Source organism: Camelus ferus, chromosome 3 (assembly GCF_009834535.1).
Source record: "Camelus ferus isolate YT-003-E chromosome 3, BCGSAC_Cfer_1.0, whole genome shotgun sequence".
Classification (NCBI taxonomy): domain Eukaryota; kingdom Metazoa; phylum Chordata; class Mammalia; order Artiodactyla; family Camelidae; genus Camelus; species Camelus ferus.
The window spans coordinates 93791169-93811929 of record NC_045698.1 but is presented as its reverse complement, the minus strand read 5'-3'; the positions used below and the strand labels follow the sequence as shown (position 1 = coordinate 93811929).

At 43.8% G+C, this 20761-nt stretch overlaps 1 protein-coding gene and 1 pseudogene across 1 annotated transcript in view; one reads left to right on the top strand and one right to left on the bottom strand.

Annotated features, from left to right (window-relative positions):
• Positions 1-321: 321 nt before the first annotated feature.
• The window catches only part of CATSPER3 (cation channel sperm associated 3), a 36524-nt gene continuing 16084 nt past the window's right edge, over positions 322-20761 (bottom strand). Inside the window, exons 3-8 of the mRNA XM_032476786.1 lie at positions 9128-9367; positions 3676-3858; positions 2832-2972; positions 2334-2453; positions 1296-1450; positions 322-427 (exon numbers count right to left, since the gene is read on the bottom strand). Of these exons, the coding sequence (XP_032332677.1) occupies positions 322-427; positions 1296-1450; positions 2334-2453; positions 2832-2972; positions 3676-3858; positions 9128-9367 (945 nt within the window). The remainder of the gene's footprint in view (positions 428-1295; positions 1451-2333; positions 2454-2831; positions 2973-3675; positions 3859-9127; positions 9368-20761) is intronic.
• Positions 9936-15457, top strand: LOC116662831 (annotated as a pseudogene).

Below are 20761 nucleotides of genomic sequence, written 5' to 3'. Positions count from 1 at the left end.
GGGACAGCTGGAGGTCCTTCTGGGTCTGGGGTCCTTAGGTGGCTACCCCAGAAGCCCAATGGGTCTTTGCTGCTGGGATCAAGGGAGGAGGGAGCCTGTATAGATTCTAGATGTGGCCTCTGGCCAGGGTGAGTCTCGAGCCCTCCTCTCCCCACTCCCAAAGTCTGGCTGACTCCAGGGGCACCTACCCACGCCTAACTCCCAAAGGTGGAAAAACACCATGATCATAGCAACTGTGGAGAGGCCAACTCAGAAAGCCTGTGTTTAATGGGTACCCGGCACAGCCTGTGAGACCGTTGGTGCCTAGGTGCCCACACCTAGCTACTTATCATCCACCTTCTCCGAGGACTGCGACTGCTCCTTCTGGGGCAAGTCTTCAAGCATCAGCCTCAGCACATGCACCATCTCATAGTACAGCTCCTGAAGCCTGGAGACAGAGGGAAGGGGGCCTGAGCTCACAGGTGGGCTGCACCCGGCCCTGCCCCGCCCCCTGCATGTTCGCCACATCTAGCAGGTGTGGAGTCAAAGAAGAGCAAGGACTTCAGGCTCAGATCAGGCTGGGTGGGAAACCTGGGTCTGCCACTTTACCTGTGACCCCAGGAGCAAATGACTTCACTACAGGGTCAAGCTGGAGACAACAGACTCCTGGGCTCTGAGTGAGGGGATCAGATGTGCCCAGACACTGCCTGGCCCACTCTTGATCCTAGGTCCCCTCCTTTCAGTTCCTCCAGTCCACGAAGCCCTCTGGAGGGCTTTTATTGAGAAACCAGGCTAATCATGTCCCTCCCCTTCCTGCAGTAACAGCCAGTTACGATCCCAGCTGACTCCCACTGAGCACTGGCCAGGGCCAGGCCAAGCTCGGAGCTTCATAAACACTGCTTTCCGAGAATCAGCCCCTCCTGTGACAGGTGGGAAAGAGACAAAGACCCGGCCAGAGTCACACAGGAAGCAGTGGCAGAACCAGGCCAGGAGCCTCAGCTTCTGTCTTGTCAAGACAGGGCTCTTTCCTCTGCCCTCTGAAAAGAGCTTAGTGGGGAGGGGCCTGAAGAGTCAAAGGAGCCAGTATTAAAATATGGGTCAGGGGTACTAGGCAGGGCCAGGGGAGTAGAGTCCCACCAGCCATGGGCCTGTCTACACAGCAGCCCAGTCCCATGCACCCCCAAGAAAGACCTCGTTCCACCCACCCTGCACATCGGCCACCGCCCCCCTTGCTCTCGCAGGGTACCCTCAAAGAAGCCTGGGGACCAGGAAAGGCCTGGCACCCGTGGGCCAGGGTCAGCGGGGCTGGGACTGACTTGCTGATGGTAGCATCCTGGTTGTCCAGAGTGGACAAGTAGACATCAATGAAGGGTAGGCTGGTGCCGAAATCGTCCAAGACCATGGGGTCAGTGTGCCGCAGGGTCTTCTTGAAGTTCTCCACCAGCTCAGCAAAACTATAGTCAACATTTTTCTACAGAGAGGAGCATAAATATGAGAATGAGAATGAGAATGAGGAGGAGGTGATCAGGCTGCACAGAGACCTGGGGACCCTCCATGAGGCACCCAGGCAGAGGCCTGACCCTGGTCCCAGGATGAGCCTTGAGCCTAATCACAGGTTCACCCCAACCCCTTCTGGGCCTGGACCCCACTGACTGAGGTCACGTGGTGAGCCAGCATCACTGACATGAGGACAGGTGACTCAGGCAGAAATCGGTGAGAGCCTGAGCATGGCTTAGCCTTTCACCCTGCTCTGGACAAACCTTGGGCACATCGAGAGAGGCGGATGTCTCCATCTCAGAGAGCAGGCTGAAAAGGAGGCACTGGCCACATGGGGGGAAACGGGGTAGCGCCCAGGGCTCAACACAGGGGGCTCAGAGCACTCAGCTGAAAAGGGAAGGCTTCCGCCCCACTTCACAATTGTAGCTTGCAGAAAAGCCCCAGCCTGTTGTGCTCACTCTCCTTCTGGTTTAGAAAAACCAAAGTTAGTAACACCTGTCAGGGCTTCTATGGCCTCACCCACTCAGCAGACAGGTATCCAGCCTGCCTGGCACCCAGGGAACCCTCAGGAACAAGGGTGCTCCAGGCAAAGGGCCCAGCAGTGGAGTTCTTCCCATGAAGGAGAAAAAATATCAAAATCACAGCACTCGACACCAGAAGAGGCTCGGAGAAATACAAAAATGCCAAGAATAAAGTCTGATTCTGAAAAGCACAGGGGGTGAGTACCTGACTTAACAAATGCCACAGATGTCCAAGGCCACCTGCCTTCCACATGGGCCACAGGGCCCCTTTTTCTGACCAGTCCTTCAGCGCTGACTATCCTTCTGCTTGTCCGCCTGCCTGTGGAGGTCCCTTACCTGTGTCTGCATCAGCTGGCTGACCTCCTCCTGCTGCCGCTTCAGAATCGCCTGCTTCTCCTCCATCAGAATCGTGTGTCTCTCCAGCGTCAGCTCCCGCTCAAACTTTTTCATGGAATTCTGAGGGTGGGAGGATGGAGGGAAGGTGTGGGCCCTCACTGCGTACCCCACCCCCCATCTTCCTTCTCCTCCAGCCTTGCACTGCTGCTCAGGCCCCTCAGCAGGAGGACCTCCCCCCATTGGGGGCCAGCCCCCAATTCAAGCAGCCAGTTGCAGCTGCAGTGATTTCTCAAGCACCTGTCCTGCTGGCCACCAACATGAGGTGGGGAGAATGCACGGACTCATGGAAAGTTGGGCTGGGGTAGGGAGGGACCCACCTGGCCACCTCTCCTCCACTCTAGGAGGGAGACAGCTCAGGATCCTCCCTGGAGACTGGGCCCACAGCTCCACCTGCCATACCTTACCCCCACCTCCCCATCCTTACAAGTGCCACCTCACCTCAGTGTGAATGATCATCACTCCCACAAACATACTGAGGAAGACGAAGGAGGCGAGCAAGATGAAGATGATGGTGAACACCCGGCTCAGAAGAAAATTCCGGGCATCCAGCTGCTCCTGCAGGTCTGTCCAGCCATCAACCTGTTCAGGCAGAGCACAGTATGCTGGTGCCAAGACCCAGAGGGGCAGGCCTCATGCTCAGCTCCCCTAGGGGAGCCCCAGCCCCACTGAGGAGTAGCCTGGTTCTATTTGCATTTCAGCCCCTCAACACGTTCCTAATCCACTGACTCCAGTGCAACACGTGCTGGCCTGGTGATGCAGGGCCCCACAGGGTAGGGGCACTTCTGACCAAGGTGGCCTGAGGGCTCTTCTCCAAAAGGTCTCCCATCCTTCCCAAAAAGACACTGCCTCTCTTCCAGGTCCTCCTGTGGAAAGACTCAAGTCTTGAGTCTTTCCACAGTCCAACAGAATCTAGACTTCCAGACTTGGGCTAATGCAGGCTTATTCTGGGTGGATTTGTGACAGCCTGTTCCCGAAAAGGCTATGTGACATGGGTTTCATGTCTAAATGAAACTTAATCCAAATGAATTATCTTTTGAGAACTTTTTGAAAGTTTTACAACCCTGTGAGACAAATAAGAATGCTCTAGGGAATCATAAGATTAGAGACAGAGATGGACTCCTGGCCAGGGCACTGGCCTGTGCTTAGCCCTGGGAGGCCAGCCCAGCTAAGTGCCTGAACATGGGGGAGGCCCCATGTGAGGCCCAGCATGTCCACACACTCACACCAGCAGGCAGTCACTTCTTGAGGCCCCTGCCCCCAACACCGTTCCCAAACACAGTACCGTGGCCAAGCTGAAGAGGGTAAAGAAGGCCAAAGCCAGGTTCCCCCAGTTATCCAGGTCAGCCCTCTCTGAAACTCCAAATAGGCAGAAGCCCAGGATAGCGAAGATGTACATCAGGACGAAGAACAGGATGAGCACGGAAGCCACGATACTGGCTATCTGCCCCACAGAGGTGATGAGGGTCTGCAAGGCAGAGGTGCTGGGTCTAAGCCAGGCTGCCAGGCCAGGCTGGGCTCAGAGGACAGAGGTCCAGTGTGCCCCAACGCCAGTTGTCCCCAGCATCCAGTGCCTGGCACATGGTAGATGCTCAATAAATGGTTGTATGATGAATGAACAAATGAATGAGTGAATGGGAACTGTGCCCAGATGAGGGCTGCCCCAATTTAACAGTGGTTTACCAATACCTGGCCTCCACACTCAGTCACCCATGAGCAGATCGCCTGTGCTGCCCCCAGGGCGGGGGTAGTCCCCCGTCAGCACCACTAACCACTCCACCTGAACCCCAGGCTGCGTCTGTGGTCATCCCAGGATGTCCTGCTCCTGCTTCTCAGCTGAGGGCCAGCCCTGAATGATCTTCCAGACCCAAGAAGAGTAGCAGAGCCACCCTAGGAGTGGGAATGAAGAGGGCTGAGGGACCTGGCTTCCCATCCTTCCTGGGCCCCATTTCACAGGAAGGTCTCCACCTTGTGACCTCAGGCTTCCCCTGTGAAATGGGTGTTTGCTTGTCTCATCTCCCACTCATCATTCATGCTTTATGCCCGTGTCCTGCCTATACACGGTCACCTGCCTGGACACTGACACTGACACAGACATCATGTCAAGGCAGATAGATGTTATTACTCTTCACATTTCAAGATGAGGGATCAGAGACTCAGAAAAGCAAAGTGCCTTGGCCAGGGTCACACTGCAATACAATGGCAGAGCTGGAACTGCCCTTTGCCTTGTGCCACCACCGCCAACCACAAAAGCATATTTTACTAAGCCAAGAAACTGTTTATTGACTTAACACTAGGGAAGGAGGTACTGATAGAGCTGGGACATGGGACAGTGAATTTTTGACAGTTTGAGAGTAATTTGGGAAGCACAGAGATAACCCAGAAGCACTAGGGCTGCCCTGCACATGAACTGGTTTGGCAGCCGCCTGCAGGGGCAACCGCACACACGACGCCTCCTTCCTCTCCTTGGGGGAAGAAAATAAGTGTTTGAGAATTAATTCCAAAAGAATTAAGAGGTAAAAAAATTGCCTCCAACCCTGCAAGAGAGATAGAACTTCTTTCCCAAGAACTGTTAAGACTGAAGAGGTAAGAACTCACGAGAAACGCAGCAATGGGACGCAGTTTACAGGTGAGGTCTGTGCGGGCAGGGAGGGGCAGCGCCTCGTGCAGGAACCCAAGGCACCACAGAAGGATGGGGGAGAGGACTGGCTGGGTCCCCTGCTTCCAGGCTAGTCTGCAGGCCCAGCGGTGCCTGAGGTCAAAGCCAAGCAACCTTGAGAACAGCCACGGAGAAGATGTCACGCTCCCTGGAAGCCTATGTGGGACTGGCTCCTGCCAGCTGGCCTTGGCCTCGTTCTTCCAGCACCATCCAGGCAGGACCCACTGGTCTGCAGTCCAGGGTGTGCAGGAATCCAGTCCCAGAGACAGTTGCGCAGATCCCCATAGGCTGGTAGCTCCTAACCTGAGGAAGTCGGGAGCCTTCTAGGCCTACAGCCTGGCCCCAGGTAGGTACCTGATTCTGAATTTCCCAGTTCTTTGGGGAAGCAATTCCTAGTCCCCAGTTCAGCTCCCCTGGGCTGAGTCAAGCGGCAGCTGCCCTCTGGGTCCTGGGGCATTCCAGGTATGGAGAGGACTTCCAGGGAGGGTAGGTGCCCAGACCCCGTCCCTCTGACACGTGGCAGATGATGGGCCCCAAGGAGGAGGAGGGAGGCGGGGGGGGGGGGGCCTGGGCTCCCACCACAGCCAGGTGTCTGAAGGTTGTTCTTCAGGCTGAAATGGAGATGAACAGGGACAGTGTGGCCATTGGCTGCCCAGCTAACAGAACCTCTCTGTGTATAAAACAACACGGAACAATTTCCTCACAGTGCAAGTTTATTGCCATGGGTCAGAAGGCAAAATGTCAATTTAATTAATCAGAAAAAAAGGAGCAAAAGTTTGCCAGAGGGCCCTCTCTGGGCACTGAGCTGAGGCTCCATGAGAGCCTCATTTAGACATCAATGAATATAAATTAACACATAGGTACAAGGTCCCACCTTTGGCACCTCCAGCTCCCCCTGGCCAGCTAGCCAGGCCAGGGTACAGAGGGCATCCCCAAAGCCACAGAAGAGCCACCACCAGGGGGTCTGGTGGTCCCCAGGGAACAACTTTTGGATACAAGGCTCTGCTTAATGACAGAAAGACCCTGAGGTCAAATACGGACCATATGTCTATGCACATGCTGTGTCTGCGTGCCCATGGGTCACTGTGCATATCTTCGAGGACAAAAGGCTACGCAGAGGCCTATGGACACCAAGCAAGCCAGGCGGAGCTGTGGGACAGGCCTTGGCCAGTGAGGAGGGCTGTGTGCCCTGCACTGCATCCCTGGGCTGTCCTCGCCAGGCCCCAAGACTCAGGCTTCCCCCCCTGACCAGGCTGCCATGACACGACACCACAATGCACCCAGCAGGTAGTCAGTGCCCTCAGCCTCACAAGGGGACACTCTGGGTCCCTGCCCTCCCCTCAAACCCCAAGACAGAAGCCCCTCCTGCCACTGGTATTTTCTGTGTCCTCCCTGAGCAGCCCTGGACTTCCAATCCCTCAGCCCATCACCATCACCTCCATCCTCTCGTGACTCCTGCAGGTCTCTGGCACCCTCATTCTACGGTGATCTCTCTCCTGGCCTTCCCTGAAAATCTGCTCTTGCCTGAGGACGTCACTTCTTAGAAGCTCTCTTGAAGGAGGCTGCCTGTCCCCCAACTGACCTGATTCAGGAGGCCACCCTCTACCTCATCCTCGGAGCCCTGGCCTCCAAGGGCAAAGCCCCTGCCTCTGGGCAGGGCCAACCTTCCACCTTCCCACTCCTCTGCTTCAGGCTTCACCCCATCGTCCTGTCATCATCCTGGGGGCATTCAGCATCTCACTGGACACCCACCATCCCCCAGGCCTCTTGTTCCCTTGACTTCCTCATCTCCAGTGACCCTTGCCCCTGCTCCCTTGGTGCCCAACACCCAGAAATCCAGGCTATACTCCCCACTGTCTAATCACTCCCTCACTCTGAGGTGTCCATCTCCCAGCACTTACCCCTCAGGGAGCTCCTGTCTTTCCTGTCCACCTGCCTTACTCTCATCCCTCCCTGACACAGATTCTAATACCCAGCCCCCCAGACACTCCCCTTCCCACTAGGACACATTATCAGGTCTATCTCTAGCCCATGAACAAGGGGGGCCACTCTCAGGTGTGAAAGGAAGGATGCCATGATTTGAGGTACACTTCAGTGCTTCTCCCAGCTGCTAGGGCATTTCTGCTCCAGGGCTCTCCTTAGTGTGGGAAGCCACTGCAGGAACCCATGGAAAGGCAGATGGTGATGGAGAAAAGATGATGGCTGTCAGGGTGAAAAGACATGGGCAAGCCAATAACGATCTAGGAGGCCACACTACAGGACTACAGAGAGAGGAGTCAAAGCCGACACTCAAATTTATGACTTGGCAGTTGAATGGGGGTGGGAGACACCCATTACCAAAAGACAGAATACAGGAGGAGGAGTCAGGTTGGGGATTTGAGAGTGGAGGTGGGAGGAGAGTGATGACTTTCAGTTGAAATGTGTTGAGTCTAAGGAGCACGTGAAATATCCAGGAAGCAGTGAGGTCCAAAGTTCAAAGAGAGAGGTGTGGGCAGGTGAAGAGCCCTGAAAAGTGGAAAAGGTCACCCAGAGAGAACATAAGGAAGGAGAAGAGATGGGAACTGAGGACAGAGTCCTGAGAAAACCACCCTCATGGGCCAGGTAAAGACAACATACACCCGAGAAGTCACACCCAAGGGGCTGGAGGAAAACCAAGAGAAACTGGTAACGGGAGGTTGCTGGCAACCTCAGAGAGGCTAGTGACTGTGGAGCTGAGGGAGGAAGACTGGGCATAAATGACAGATAAGGAAGTGGGGCCTGGGAGCACAGACATGGTGCGTCGCCGTGAAGAGAAGGAGCAGGAGGACAGGACTCTGCTGTTTGGGAGAAGACGCACACCAGGTGTATGACAACATGACAGCAAGACATGAATTAACGGGGTCTGTGGCTGGAGGCGCTCTTTACCACCCCCTCTTTTCTTCTCTACCCAGGTCCCTGAGTGTCAGTCCTAGGCCCTAGATAGACAGACCCCCAGCTGTGCTAGGGGCAACCTCTTCAGCAGAACAGGCTGACACACCCTAACTGATCAAATAGGTCCAAACCAGCCCCTTCCTGGAGAAGCATGGATGCTGAGTGCAGAGCCAGGGCCAACACACTGTGGTCAGGATAAAGGCCCAAGGGCAGGCTTGAGTCACCTCTGAGGTTTGTTCTGAAACCTGTGAGTCAAGTGAAGGCTGGTCACCCCCAGACTTCTCGGGAGGAGCAGCACTTCCAGGGCTGCCTGAACAATAATGAGACCGTTCCCATCAAGAGAAGCAGGAGACTCTTAGTTTTGGGGGAAAGCAGTGAGTAGCCAGGACCACCAAAGATTTGGAGACTCCTGGGCATGTAGTTCAAACCCTATAGTATGGGATAGAGGAAAAGACCAGATGGCCTCTGGAGTCAGACGCATCTTTGAAAGCTCAGCTCTGGCATCTGACTACTGAGTGACCGTGTGCCTCAACTTCTTCATCTGTAAAATGGAGCTAATACCTTTCCTACCATTGTTTTAAGATTAAATGAGGTAATTAGAGATTATCATACTAAGTGAAGTAAGCCAGAAAAAGACAAATACCATATGCTATCACTTATATGTAGAATCTTAAAAAATGACATGAATGAATTTATTTGTGAAATCAAAACAGACTCACAGACGTAGAAAACAAACTTATAGTTACCAGTGGGGAAGGACGTAGGAAGAGATAAACTGGGAGCTTGAGATTTATAGATACTAATTACTATTATAAAACAGATAAACAACAAGTTTCTCCTGTATAGAACAGGGAACTATATTCAATATCTTATACTAACCTATAATGAAAAACAATATGAAAACAAATATATGTACATACATGTATGACTGAAACATTATGCTGTACACCAGAAATTGACACATTGTAAACTGACTATACTTCGATTAAAAATTTTTAATTTAATTTTTAAAAAAAGATTAAATGAGATATTATAGGTAAAAATCAATCTGCTACAAGGAGGATGCAATCGCTGGGTGAGAGTAGTGGCATTATTACATCATCGGGGCTGCTGAGCAGATCAGCCCTATGTCCTGCACTCCCAGAACACGGCATCCCCGGTTACTCACCCTCATGCCGCGGCTGTAGGTGATAATCTTAAGAATGCGCAGGGACTGAATGCCTTGAGCAATGTTTATGTAGGGGTAGTATATGCCCATGATCTTGGGGATAATGTGGGGGATGAAGACAATGAAGAAAATGACCACGTCCAGCAGGTTGTAGCCATCCTCCCAGAAGCCGATGGGGTCTGCGTAGAGCTTGATGATGAACTCGGAGATATATATCGCCAGAAAGAAGAACTCTGAGGCCTGTGGGGTGGCAAAGTTTGGAGAGTCAGACCAAGCTGCCTATCTTCTCCCTGCCTGGGTCCCCCAGTCAGGTATGTGTGTGTACCCCTAAGTCACCCACATAAGACAGAAACCAAGCACAGTCCATGGACACAGACTGTGTCTGATTCCCTTCTACTGTCTTCCCTACCCTGTGGCCCTAACACTAGGGTTTGAACCAGGGCGCTTGGGAACCACTGACAGACAGGATGACTACCTACGCATCTCAGGCAAACTGCATATGTTTCCCAAGAGAAGACCCCAAGAATCTAATATCCAGACTTTGGGGAATATAGTTGAACTACTGAGATATCCACTTTACATACATCCACTTGTCTTTCTCTTTCTGGGTTACATCACTTAGTATGATAATCTCTAATTATCTCATTTAATCTTAAAACAATGGTGATGTGAACTGATTTACATTTTTAAGAGATCTTGGTGGAAAAGAGACTATGGGGGAGCTGGCAGGAATAGCATCTGGGAGGCAGGTTAGGGAGGAGGCCATAGATGGTAGAAGAATGATTTCTAGCAGTCATCCGTACAAGAGATGAGGCTGGAGTGCAATGGATCGGGTGAGAGTGCAGAGAGGAAAAGAAGAGGACAGATTCTGGATGGGCTGTGTAGGCAGCAATGAGAGGACTTGCTGATGGACTCGGGGACACACAGCAAAGAGAGAAGGCAAGGAAGACTCTGGTGTTTCAGACAGAGCAATTGGGTAAACGTGGATGCTTTTAAGTGAGATGAGTTTGGGGTGGGTTGAAGTGGGGCTAGAGAGAGTTTCTGCAGGGAAATAAAAATGCTTTTGAGATATACCACCTTTTAAATATACGTCAGATGCTGTCACTGGAAATTGTAGCTCCAGCCACAACTATCCATTTGGATAGCATGAGGGTAGTGTTACTTGTCCTATATACTTGTATTTGAGATCTCCACATGGCAACCATTTACATATACTTTTATGTTTGTTAACTACAATGTAACATTAAGATACACAAAAAGGTATAAAGAATAATATAATGAACAACCCTACACTACCACCCAGCTTAGGAAATAAAATGTTACTATTCTAGGCAGTGCCTCTCATTGATCAAATCCCCTTCCCTTCCCACAAAAATAATCCTGTTGTAAATCTGGAGTATGTCTTGCTCATGTATTTTATACTTTTACCACATACGTATCCCTAAAAGTACATTGTTTTGCATTTTTTATACACTACATAAATTGCACATATAATAAAGTATTCTTAAGGCAATTTTTTTCATTTAAAATTGTAAGATTCATCCATGTTGATATATGTAAACCTAGTTGAGTGTTTCACCACTTTTTTGCAATTCTGTTTGTGAAAATACTATAATTTATTTATCCAGTTACCTGCTGAGTGATAGAGTGATATCTAGCATGTTTATAATCTTCTTTTCTTTTCTTTTCTTTTTTTTATAAAGGGCAGCTCTTTGGAAAGGGACAGATGCATCTTGGGTGGAGTTGGGCCTTTAGGTCCACATGGGTACATGTACATGTGAAGCCCCTAATGTTACAGAGCAGAGCCAGACATGCAGAGACTTCCACTGGTACTCTTATGACAGACTCCACAAGGTTAGACCCAAATATTGCCTTATTTTTTTATATGCCTGGCATAGTGTTGGTAGGTGACTCTTGAACTAATCTTAGAGATTCTTAAGGGCAAGAGCTTTAGCTTTTTTTTTTTTAACATTTTTATATTGAGTTATAGTGATTTTAAAATGTTGTGTCAAATTCCAGTTTAGAGCACAATTTTTCAGTTATACATGAGCATACATATATTCATTGTCACATTTTTTCTCGCTGTGAGCTACCACAAGATCTTGTATATAATTCCGTGTGCTCTACAGTATAATCTTGTTTATCTATTCTACATTTTGAAATCCCAGTCTGTCCCTTCCCAGCCCCCGCCTCCTTGGCAACCACAAGTTTGTATTCTATGTCTGTGAGTCTGTTTCTGTTTTGTATTTATGTTCCTTTTTTTTTTTTCAATTCCACATATGAGAGATCTCATATGGTATTTTTCTTTCTCTTTCTGGCTTACTTAGAATGACATTCTCCAGGAACATTGTGTTGCTGCAAATGGCATTATGTTGTCGGTTTTTATGGCTGAATAGTATTCCATTGTATAAATATACCACTTCTTCTTTATCCAGTCATCTGTTGATGGACATTTAGGCTGCTTCCATGTCTTGGCTATTGTAAATAGTGCTGCTATGAACATTGGGGTGCAGGTGTCATTTTGAAGTAGGGTTCCTTCTGGATATATGCCCAGGAGCGGGATTCCTGGGTCATATGGTAAGTCTGTTCCTAGTCTTTTGAGGAATCTCCATACTGTTTTCCACAGTGGCTGCACCAAACTGCATTCCCACCAGCAGTGTAGGAGGGTTCCCTTTTCTCCACAGCCTCTGCAGCATTTGTCATTTGTGGATTTTTGAATGACGGCCATTCTGACTGGTGTGAGGTGATACCTCATTGTAGTTTTGATTTGCATTTCTCTGATAATTAGTGATATTGAGCATTTTTTCATGTGCTTTTTGATCATTTGTATGTCTTCCTTGGAGAATTGCTTGTTTAGGTCTTCTGCCCATTTCTGGATTGGGTTGTTTTGTTTTTTTCTTATTAAGTTGTATGAGCTGCTTATATATTCTGGAGATCAAGCCTTTGTCGGTTTCATTTGCCAAAATTTTCTTCCATTCCGTAGGTTGTCGTTTTGTTTTATTTATGGTTTCCTTTGCTGTGCAGAAGCTTGTAAATTTAATTAGGTCCCATTTGTTTATTCTTGCTTTTATTTCTATTGCTTGGGAGAGTATTTTTGAGATGTATGTCAGATAATGTTTTGCCTATATTTTCTTCTAGGAGGTTTATTGTATCTTGTCTTATGTTTAAGTCTTTGATCCATTTTGGGTTTATTTTTGTGTATGGTGTAAGGGAGTGTTCTAGGTTCATTGATTTACATGCTGCTGTCCAGTTTTCCCAACACCATTTGCTGAAGAGACTGTTTTTATTCCATTGTATATTGTTGCCTCCTTTGTCGAAGATCAGTTGACCAAAAGTTTGTGGGTTCATTTCTGAGCGCTCTATTCTGTTCCATTGGTCCATATGTCTGTTTTTGTACCAATAGCATGCTGTCTTGATTACTGTAGCTCTGTAGTATTGTCTGAAGTCTGGGAGAGTTATTCCTCCAGCCTCTTTTTCTTCAGTAATGCTTTGGCAATTCTAGGTCTTTTGTGGTTCCATATAAATTTTACTACGATTGTTCTAGTTCTGTGAAATATGTCCTGGGTAATTTGATAGGGATTGCATTAAATCTGTAGATTGCCTTGGGCAGTGTGACCATTTTAACAATATTGATTCTTCCAATCCAGGAGCATAGGATATCTTTCCATTTTTTAAGTCTTCTTTTATTTCTTTAATCAATGTTTTATAATTTTCCGTGTATAACTCTTTTACCTCCTTGGTTAGATTTATTCTTAGGTATTTGATTACTTTGGGTGCTATTGTAAAAGAGATTGTTTCTTTACTTTCTTTTTCTGTTGAGTCATCGTTAGTGTAAAGAAATGCAACTGATTTTTGAATGTTAATCTTGTAACCTGCTACCTTGCTGAATTCTTTGATTAGTTCTATTAGTTTTTCTGTGGACCTTTTAGGGTTTTCTATATATAGTATCATGTCATCTGCATATAGTGACACTTTTACCTCTTCTTTTCCAATTTGGATCCTTTTTATTTCTCTCTCTTGTCTGATTGCTGTGGCTAGGACTTCCAAGACTATGCTGAATAGCAGTGGTGATAGTGGGCAGCCTTGTCTTGTCGCAGATTTTAGTGGGAAGCTTTTGAGTTTTTCACCGTTGAGTACTATGCTGGCTGTAGGCTTGTCATATATAGCTTTTATTATGTTGAGATATGTTCCCTCTATACACACTTTGGTGAGAGTTTTTATCATAAATGGGTGTTGAATTTTATCAAAAGCTTTTCTGTATCTATTGAGATGATCATGTGGTTTTTGTCCTTTCTCTTGTTGATGTGATGTATTACATTGATTGATTAGCGTATGTTGAACCATCCTTGTGTCCCTGGGATGAACCCCACTTGATCATGATGTATAATCTTTTTTATGTGCTGTTGGATTCTATTTGCTAGTATTTTGGTAAGGATTTTTGCATTATGTCCATCAGTGATATTGGTCTGTAATTCTCTTTTTTGGTGGTGTCTTTGCCTGGTTTTGGTTTCAGGGTGATGGTGGCTTCATAGAATGAGTTTGGGAGTATTCCCTCTTTTTCAGTCTTCTGGAAGAGTTTGAGAAGGACTGGTAGGAGTTCTTCTTTGTATGTTTGGTAGAATTCCCCGGTGAAGCCGTCCAGTCCTGGACTTCTATTCATAGGGAGGTTTTTGTTATTGCTATTTCGATTTCATTTTTAGTGATCGGTTTGTTCAAGTGGTCAGTTTCTTCTTGATTCAGCCTTGGTGGACTGTATGTTTCCAGAAACTTGTCCATCTCCTCTAGGTTAGCCATTTTGGTTCCATATAGTTTTTCATTATATTCTCATATGATATTCTGTATTTCTATGTTATTTGTTGTAATTTCTCCATTTTCCTTTCTTATTTTGCTTATTTGTGCTCTTTTTTCTTCTTTGTGAGTTTAGCCAGAAGTTTGTCGATTTTATTTACTCTTTCGAAAAACCAGCTTTTGGTTTGATTGATTTTTTCTTTTTTTTTCAATCTCTATTTTATTTATTTCTTCCCTGATCTTTATTATTTCCTTCCTTCTGCTGACTTTTGGGTGTTTTTGCTCTTCTTTTTCTAATTCTTTTAGCTGGTGGATTATATTGTTTATTTGAGATTGTTCTTCCTTTTTGAAGAAGGCCTGTATCACTATAAACTTCCCTCTTAGCACTGCCTTTGCTGTGTCCCATAAATTGTGTGGTTGTATTTTCATTTTCATTTGTCTCAAGGTATTTTTTCATTTCAACTTTGATTTCATCATTGACCCACTGGTTTGTTTGTTTTTTTTTTTTAATAGTATGCTGTTTAATCTCCATGCTTTCCTTTTTTTAATCCTTTGTTTCTCTGTAGTTGATTTCTAGTTTCACGGCATTGTGGTCAGTAAAGATGCTTGAGATAATTTCTATCTTCTTAAAATTGTTGAGGCTTCTTTTGTGCCCAAGTACATGATCAATCCTACAAAATGTTCCATGTGACCTTGAAAAGAATGTATATCCTATTTTTGGGGGGTGTAATGCTCTGAAAATATCCACCAAATCTAATTTTTCTATTGTATCATTTAGTTTCTCTGTTGCCTTATTTATTTTCTGTCTGGAAGATCTGTTTAGTGATGTTAATGCGGTGTTAAAATCTCTGACAATGATTGTATTCCCGTTTGTAATTTTCTACTACTGCAAACACTATGAAAGTACAAAAAGTTTGAGCCAGACTGCAGGGCCATTTAAAAGGCAAATTTGAGTCTTCTTCCCAGATTAGGAGCAAGACGGTGAGTGTGCAGTGTCCTCGAACCTGTTAGCCAGTGACAAAACCCTCCATGCCCCCTAAGGATTGCAGCCAACACCACAGGGGATCCTGACTGCTTTTCAGGTCCCCAGCTGCTGGGCCACCTGCACCAACATTTCAAGCACCCAAAAGGGAATTCTCCCATTTGCTAAGACTATATTGTGCCTGGTTATTTCAATCTGCCTGGTCATCAGGATACTCCTTCCTGTCAGTAACTGAGATGGTCTTTGCCACTATCTTCTTTATCATCTACATGTGTTACCTGCACACCAAGACACAGATTATCAACTGGCCTTGGAGTGATCTCTTCCAAACCCTCACAGCGGCCATCCTCTACCTGACCATCTCCTTGATGAGAGAGGAAACCACTCCAAAATCCTTGCAGAGGTCCTGGGCCTAATCACTGTGTGCCTCTTTGGCTATAATGGCTGCATTGCCTTTTCCGTGTAGCAGCAAAGACACTGCAGCCCCACTGACCCTGCAGATGGCTGGGTGTAGTAAACTTCCTTCATTTCTCTCTGAAACCTGCAAATAACACCTCTGTGGAAATAACTCCTCCCTGCCCCTACCACACTGCCAGCCAACTCCCAAACCCACATTTTACTGTACACACGTGTACACTCTGTTCCATGCCTAGAAGCAGAATTACAGAACTGTAGAACATCAGCATCTTCAGCTTCACTGGATGTTGCCAAATTGTTTTATGAAGCTATTGTGCCAATTTACTTTGGTATATTAGTTATGTTCCTACTGGGTTTTTTTACATTCTCACAAACACTTCCTACTGTTGGACTTCTTAATTTTTGTCAGTCTGATGAATATGAAATGGTATCTTATTTTTCATTTTAATCGTTATTTTTCTAATTGTTAATGAAGTTGGGCATCTTTTTATATATTTAAAGTGTAAATTGCCTGTTTCTAATCTGTTGCCAAATTTCTGCTGGATTGTTTTGTCTTTTTCTTATTGATCTGGAAGACAGTATTTCACATACTTTGAATTCTAATCCTTTACCTGTTATATGTGTTTCAAATAGCTTCTCCTATACTGACTTATCTTTTCACCTTTTTAATGATCTTTTGATGAATAGAATTTTTAAGTTCTAATGGAATTAAATTAACCAAACTTTTTCTTCATGGCTTGTGTATTTCATATCTTATGAAAACTTTCCCTCCTGAGATCATATAAATCTTCTATATTTTCTTGTAAACATTTTAAAGTTTCACTTTTCAAGTTAGGTCTTTACTCTAGCTGTGTACACAAGAACGTAGAGGTCTAATCATGTTTTTATTCCATATGTACTATTTATGAAGAATCTGTCCTTCCAGCACTCATCCTCAGTGCCACCTACAGGCACCAGGTTTCCGTACTAGCCGGGTCTGTTTCTGAGCGCTCTCTACTTTTCCACTGGTCTCTGTCTACCTATGCATTGTCACCCTGTCTTAATTATTAGAGCCTTATAGAATGTCTTTTTATCTGGTAAGCCAAGCCTTCTCTCCCTTTAACTTTCAAAACCACCTTAATTTTTCTTTGTCTTTCACTCCTTTATCTAAATTTTAACATCAGCTTTTGGCGACCCATAAAAAATCCTGCCAAACCCTCGTACACTGTTGGTGGGAATGTAATGTTACAGCTACTATGGAGGACAGTATGGAGGTTCCTTAAAAAACTATAAATAGAGTTACTATATGATCCAGCAATCCCACCCCTGGGCATATATCCAGAGAAAAATATAATTCAAAAAAACAACATGCACCTCAATGCTCACAGCAGCACTATTTACAATAGCCAAGACGTGGAAACAACCTAAATGTCCATCAACAGATGACTGCATAAAGAAGTTGTGGTATATATAAAAAATGGAATACTGCTCAGCCATAAAAAAAAATAAAATAAAATAATACCATTTGCAGCAACATGGACGGACCTGGAGATCGTCATTCTAAGTGAAGTAATCCACAAAGAGAAAGAAAAATGCCATATGATACCACTTAAATGTGGAATCTGAAAAAAAAGACACAAATAAACTTATTTACAAAACCAAAACACTCACAGACATAGAAAACAAACTTATGGTTATTGGGGTAAAGGGGATGGGAAGGGATAAATTGGGAGTTCAAAATTTGTACCTTTGGGGGAGTGATGGAAATGTTAGGTATCTTGACTAACATTTCATAGTTGTTTCATAGGTGTTTACATCTATCAAAATTCATCAAATTGTACACCTGAAATATGTGTAGTTTACTGTATAGACATTATATCACAATAAAGTTGTTTAAAAAAATTTTTTTAAACAAAAAAAACAATTGTGATTATTATTCTTTCTCACTTACTCTCCCCCCGTTCTTTTTCCTTTTTTTGGAGTATATTAAGGCAAATCGTAGAAAATATAATTTCAACCCAAAATACTTCAGTACAAATCCTTATTTTAAAAGCATCTCCATGATGCTGTTATAGCCGTTAATTAATTATTTAAAATAAAAAAAATCCTGCTAGACTTCTTATTGAAATTACATTGGTTCTTTTGTTGTTTTTTGCTGTTTTTTTTTAAAGAAGTACAGTCGATTACAATGTGTCAATTTCTTGTGTCCAGCACAATGTCCCAGCCATGCATGTACATACATATATTCATTTTCCTTAAGGTTACTATAAGATATTGAATGTAGTTTCCTGTGTTATACAGCAGAAACTTTCTAAACCTATTTTTATATATAGTGGCTAACATTTGGAAATCTCAGGCTCCCAAATTTATCCCTTCCCACCCCCTTTCCCCAGTAACCATAAGATTGTTTACTATGTCTGCAAGTCTGTTTCTATTTTGTAGATGAGTTGAGTTAGAGTTCCCTCCGGATATATACCCAGGAGTGGGACTCTTGGATCATATGGTAAATATAATTTTAGTTTTTGAGGACTCTCCATAGTGTCTTCCATGATGGCTGCACCAAACTACATTCCCACCAACACTGTAGGAGGGTTCCCTTTTCTCGGCACACCCTCCAGTGTTTACCGTTCATGGACTTTTGAATTATGGCCATTCTGACTGGTGTGAGGTGATACCTCATTGTAGTTTTGATTTGCATTTCTCTGATAATTAGTGATATTGAGCATTTTTTCCTGTGCCTATTGGCCACTTGTAAGTCTTCATTGGAGAATTGCTTGTTTAGGTCCTCTGCCCATTTTTGGATTGGGTTGTTTTTTTTGTTGTTGTTGTTATTAAGCTGTATGAGCTGTTTATATATTCTGGAAATTAAGCCTTTGTCTGTTGCATCATTTGCAAATATTTTCTCCCATTCTGTAGGTTGTCATTTTGTTTTGCTTATAGTTTCCTTGGCTGTGCAAAACCCTGTAAGTTTGCTTTTTTTTTTTTTTAATAAAAAGCTTATGTTTCTTTGGGGGAGGCAGCAATTGGGTTTATTTTTGTTTTTTTTAAATGGAGGTACTGGGAATTGAACCCAGAACCTCGTGAATGCGAAGCATGTGCTCTACCACTGGGCTACACCCACCCCCAGAATTGCATTGGTTTAATAAATTAATTGGGGGAAACTGTACCTTAAAGAACCTGAGCTTTTCTATCCATGATCGGATATATCATTCCATTTCTTTATGTCTTCTTTAATGACATTTACACATTATTTTCTCCTTAAAGATCACACAAATCTTTTTTTAGATTTGTCTCTAAGTACTTTTTGTATTTTATTAGAAGTGCCACTTTTTTGTTGCTGACATATTAAATATATTTTAATTTATTAATCATATATCCACCAAATTTGCTTGATTTTTATTAATTACTTGTTTACTAACTATATTAATTAGTAGTAACTTTTATTAATTATTTTTTTCAGATTCTTTTGGGATTTATATGCAGAAATCACATTCCTTGTAAATAAAATGACAGTGTTTTTAAACCTTCTAATACTTAATGCTTTTTATTTCTTTTTCTTCTGTTATACGTTGGCTAAGACTCTAATACAAATCTTGTCAATAATAACAGTGAGGGTGGGGGCAGAGCCAAGATGGCAGAGTAAAGACTCACAGCTCACCCTCTCCCACAAATATACCAAGAACTGTATCTACAAACCCACTGAATCACACAGAACACCTACTGAACTCTGGCAGAGTGACTCTCATTTTGAAATACAGGAGGATTCTCACAAAATCCAATAAACAACAAGTTCATGCTGCATAGCACAGGGAACCATATTCAATATCTTGCAGTAACCTATGGTGAAGAAGAATATGAGAACGAATGTATGTATGTTCCTATGTGACTGAAGCACTGTGCTGTACACCAGAAATTGACACACTGTAAACTGACTATACTTCAATAAAAATATATTTAATGATGATGATGATAATAATAATAATAATAATAATAATAATAATAATAATAATAATAACTGGACTACACTTCTAAAGGGAATACTGTTAAAGTTTCACTACTGTATGTGAATTCTGATACAGGTTTTTCATAAGGTATCCTTTATTGGTTAAAAAAAATTCTATTACTAGTTTGCTAAACTTTTATCATGAAAGATATTCATAAACTTTTTTTCTGTATCTCTTGAAATAATCTTATCAGGGTTTTTTCTCCTTTAATATTTTAAGATGTTTAATATGTAGATTTTTCTAATACTTGCTTTCCTAGAAAAACCCAACTTGGCAATGCTAAATTATCTTTTTCATATATTTTTTAAAAAATTCAATTTCCTCATATTCTGTTTGTGATTTTTGTGTCCAAGTTCATGATTGGGTGTAATTTCCTTTTTCATACTGTCCTTGTCTAGTTTAGGCATAAAGGTTATACAGTTGTCCCTCAGTATCCCCAGGGAATTAGTTCTGGGACCCACAAAGGATACCAAAATCCAAGGATGCTCAAGTCCCCTATATAAAACAGCATAGTATTTGCATATAACCTATGCACAACCTTCTTGCAGACTTTAAATCATCTCTAGATTACTTATAGTAATCTAATACTAATATAATGTAAATGACATGTAAATAGTACAAAATACAATGTAAACCCTATGTAGACATTGCCAGGCAAGCAGCAAATTCAAATTTTGCTGTTTGAGACTTTCTGGATTTTCTTTTTCTTTAAATATTTTCAACCCCTGATTGGTTGAATTTGCAGATTTGGAACCATTGATCACAGAGGGGTCACAGTACTAGATTCACAAAGTGAACTGTCTGTGGGCAGGGCAGATATGCTCATTTATCTAATTGCTAGAAGTATTTATGTATTGGTATGATATATCTTCCATGAATTTAAAACCATCTAGTTCAGGTTAGTTTGTTTGCTTCGGGGGATGGAAAATTTTTACTACTAATTCAAAGCTTTATAGCCGTTAAAGGATATATAAGAAGACTTAAGTATTTTTCCAGGTTTTTGCTTTTTTATTGAGAGTCACTTTTGTCATTTTTTTCCTATAGAAATACCTTATTTCAGCTAAGTTTTCTAATTTATGAGCTAAAATAAAATTATTAGATTTCTGGTATCTACTATTTATGAAATTTCCCATTTTAATTCCTGACATGAATCAGGGTTTCTATTTATCTTAATTATCTTATCAAGAAAGTTATTTTATAATTATTTTCTAAGATCTAATTTTTGGCTTTGTTGATCCTTTCTATTGAATCTTTGTTTTCTATTTCATTAATTTTTGCTCTTTACTATTTCTTTTTTTCTCCTTTCCTTCCTTTTTCCTTCCACTTTTCCTTCCTTTTTCCCCCTTTTTGATTTTATTCTGTTCCTCTTTTCCAACAGGTCAGCTCATTAATTTTTTAAACTGAGATATAATTCATGCACCATAAAATTCATCACTTTAAAGTGTAGAATTCAGTGGGGAGGGG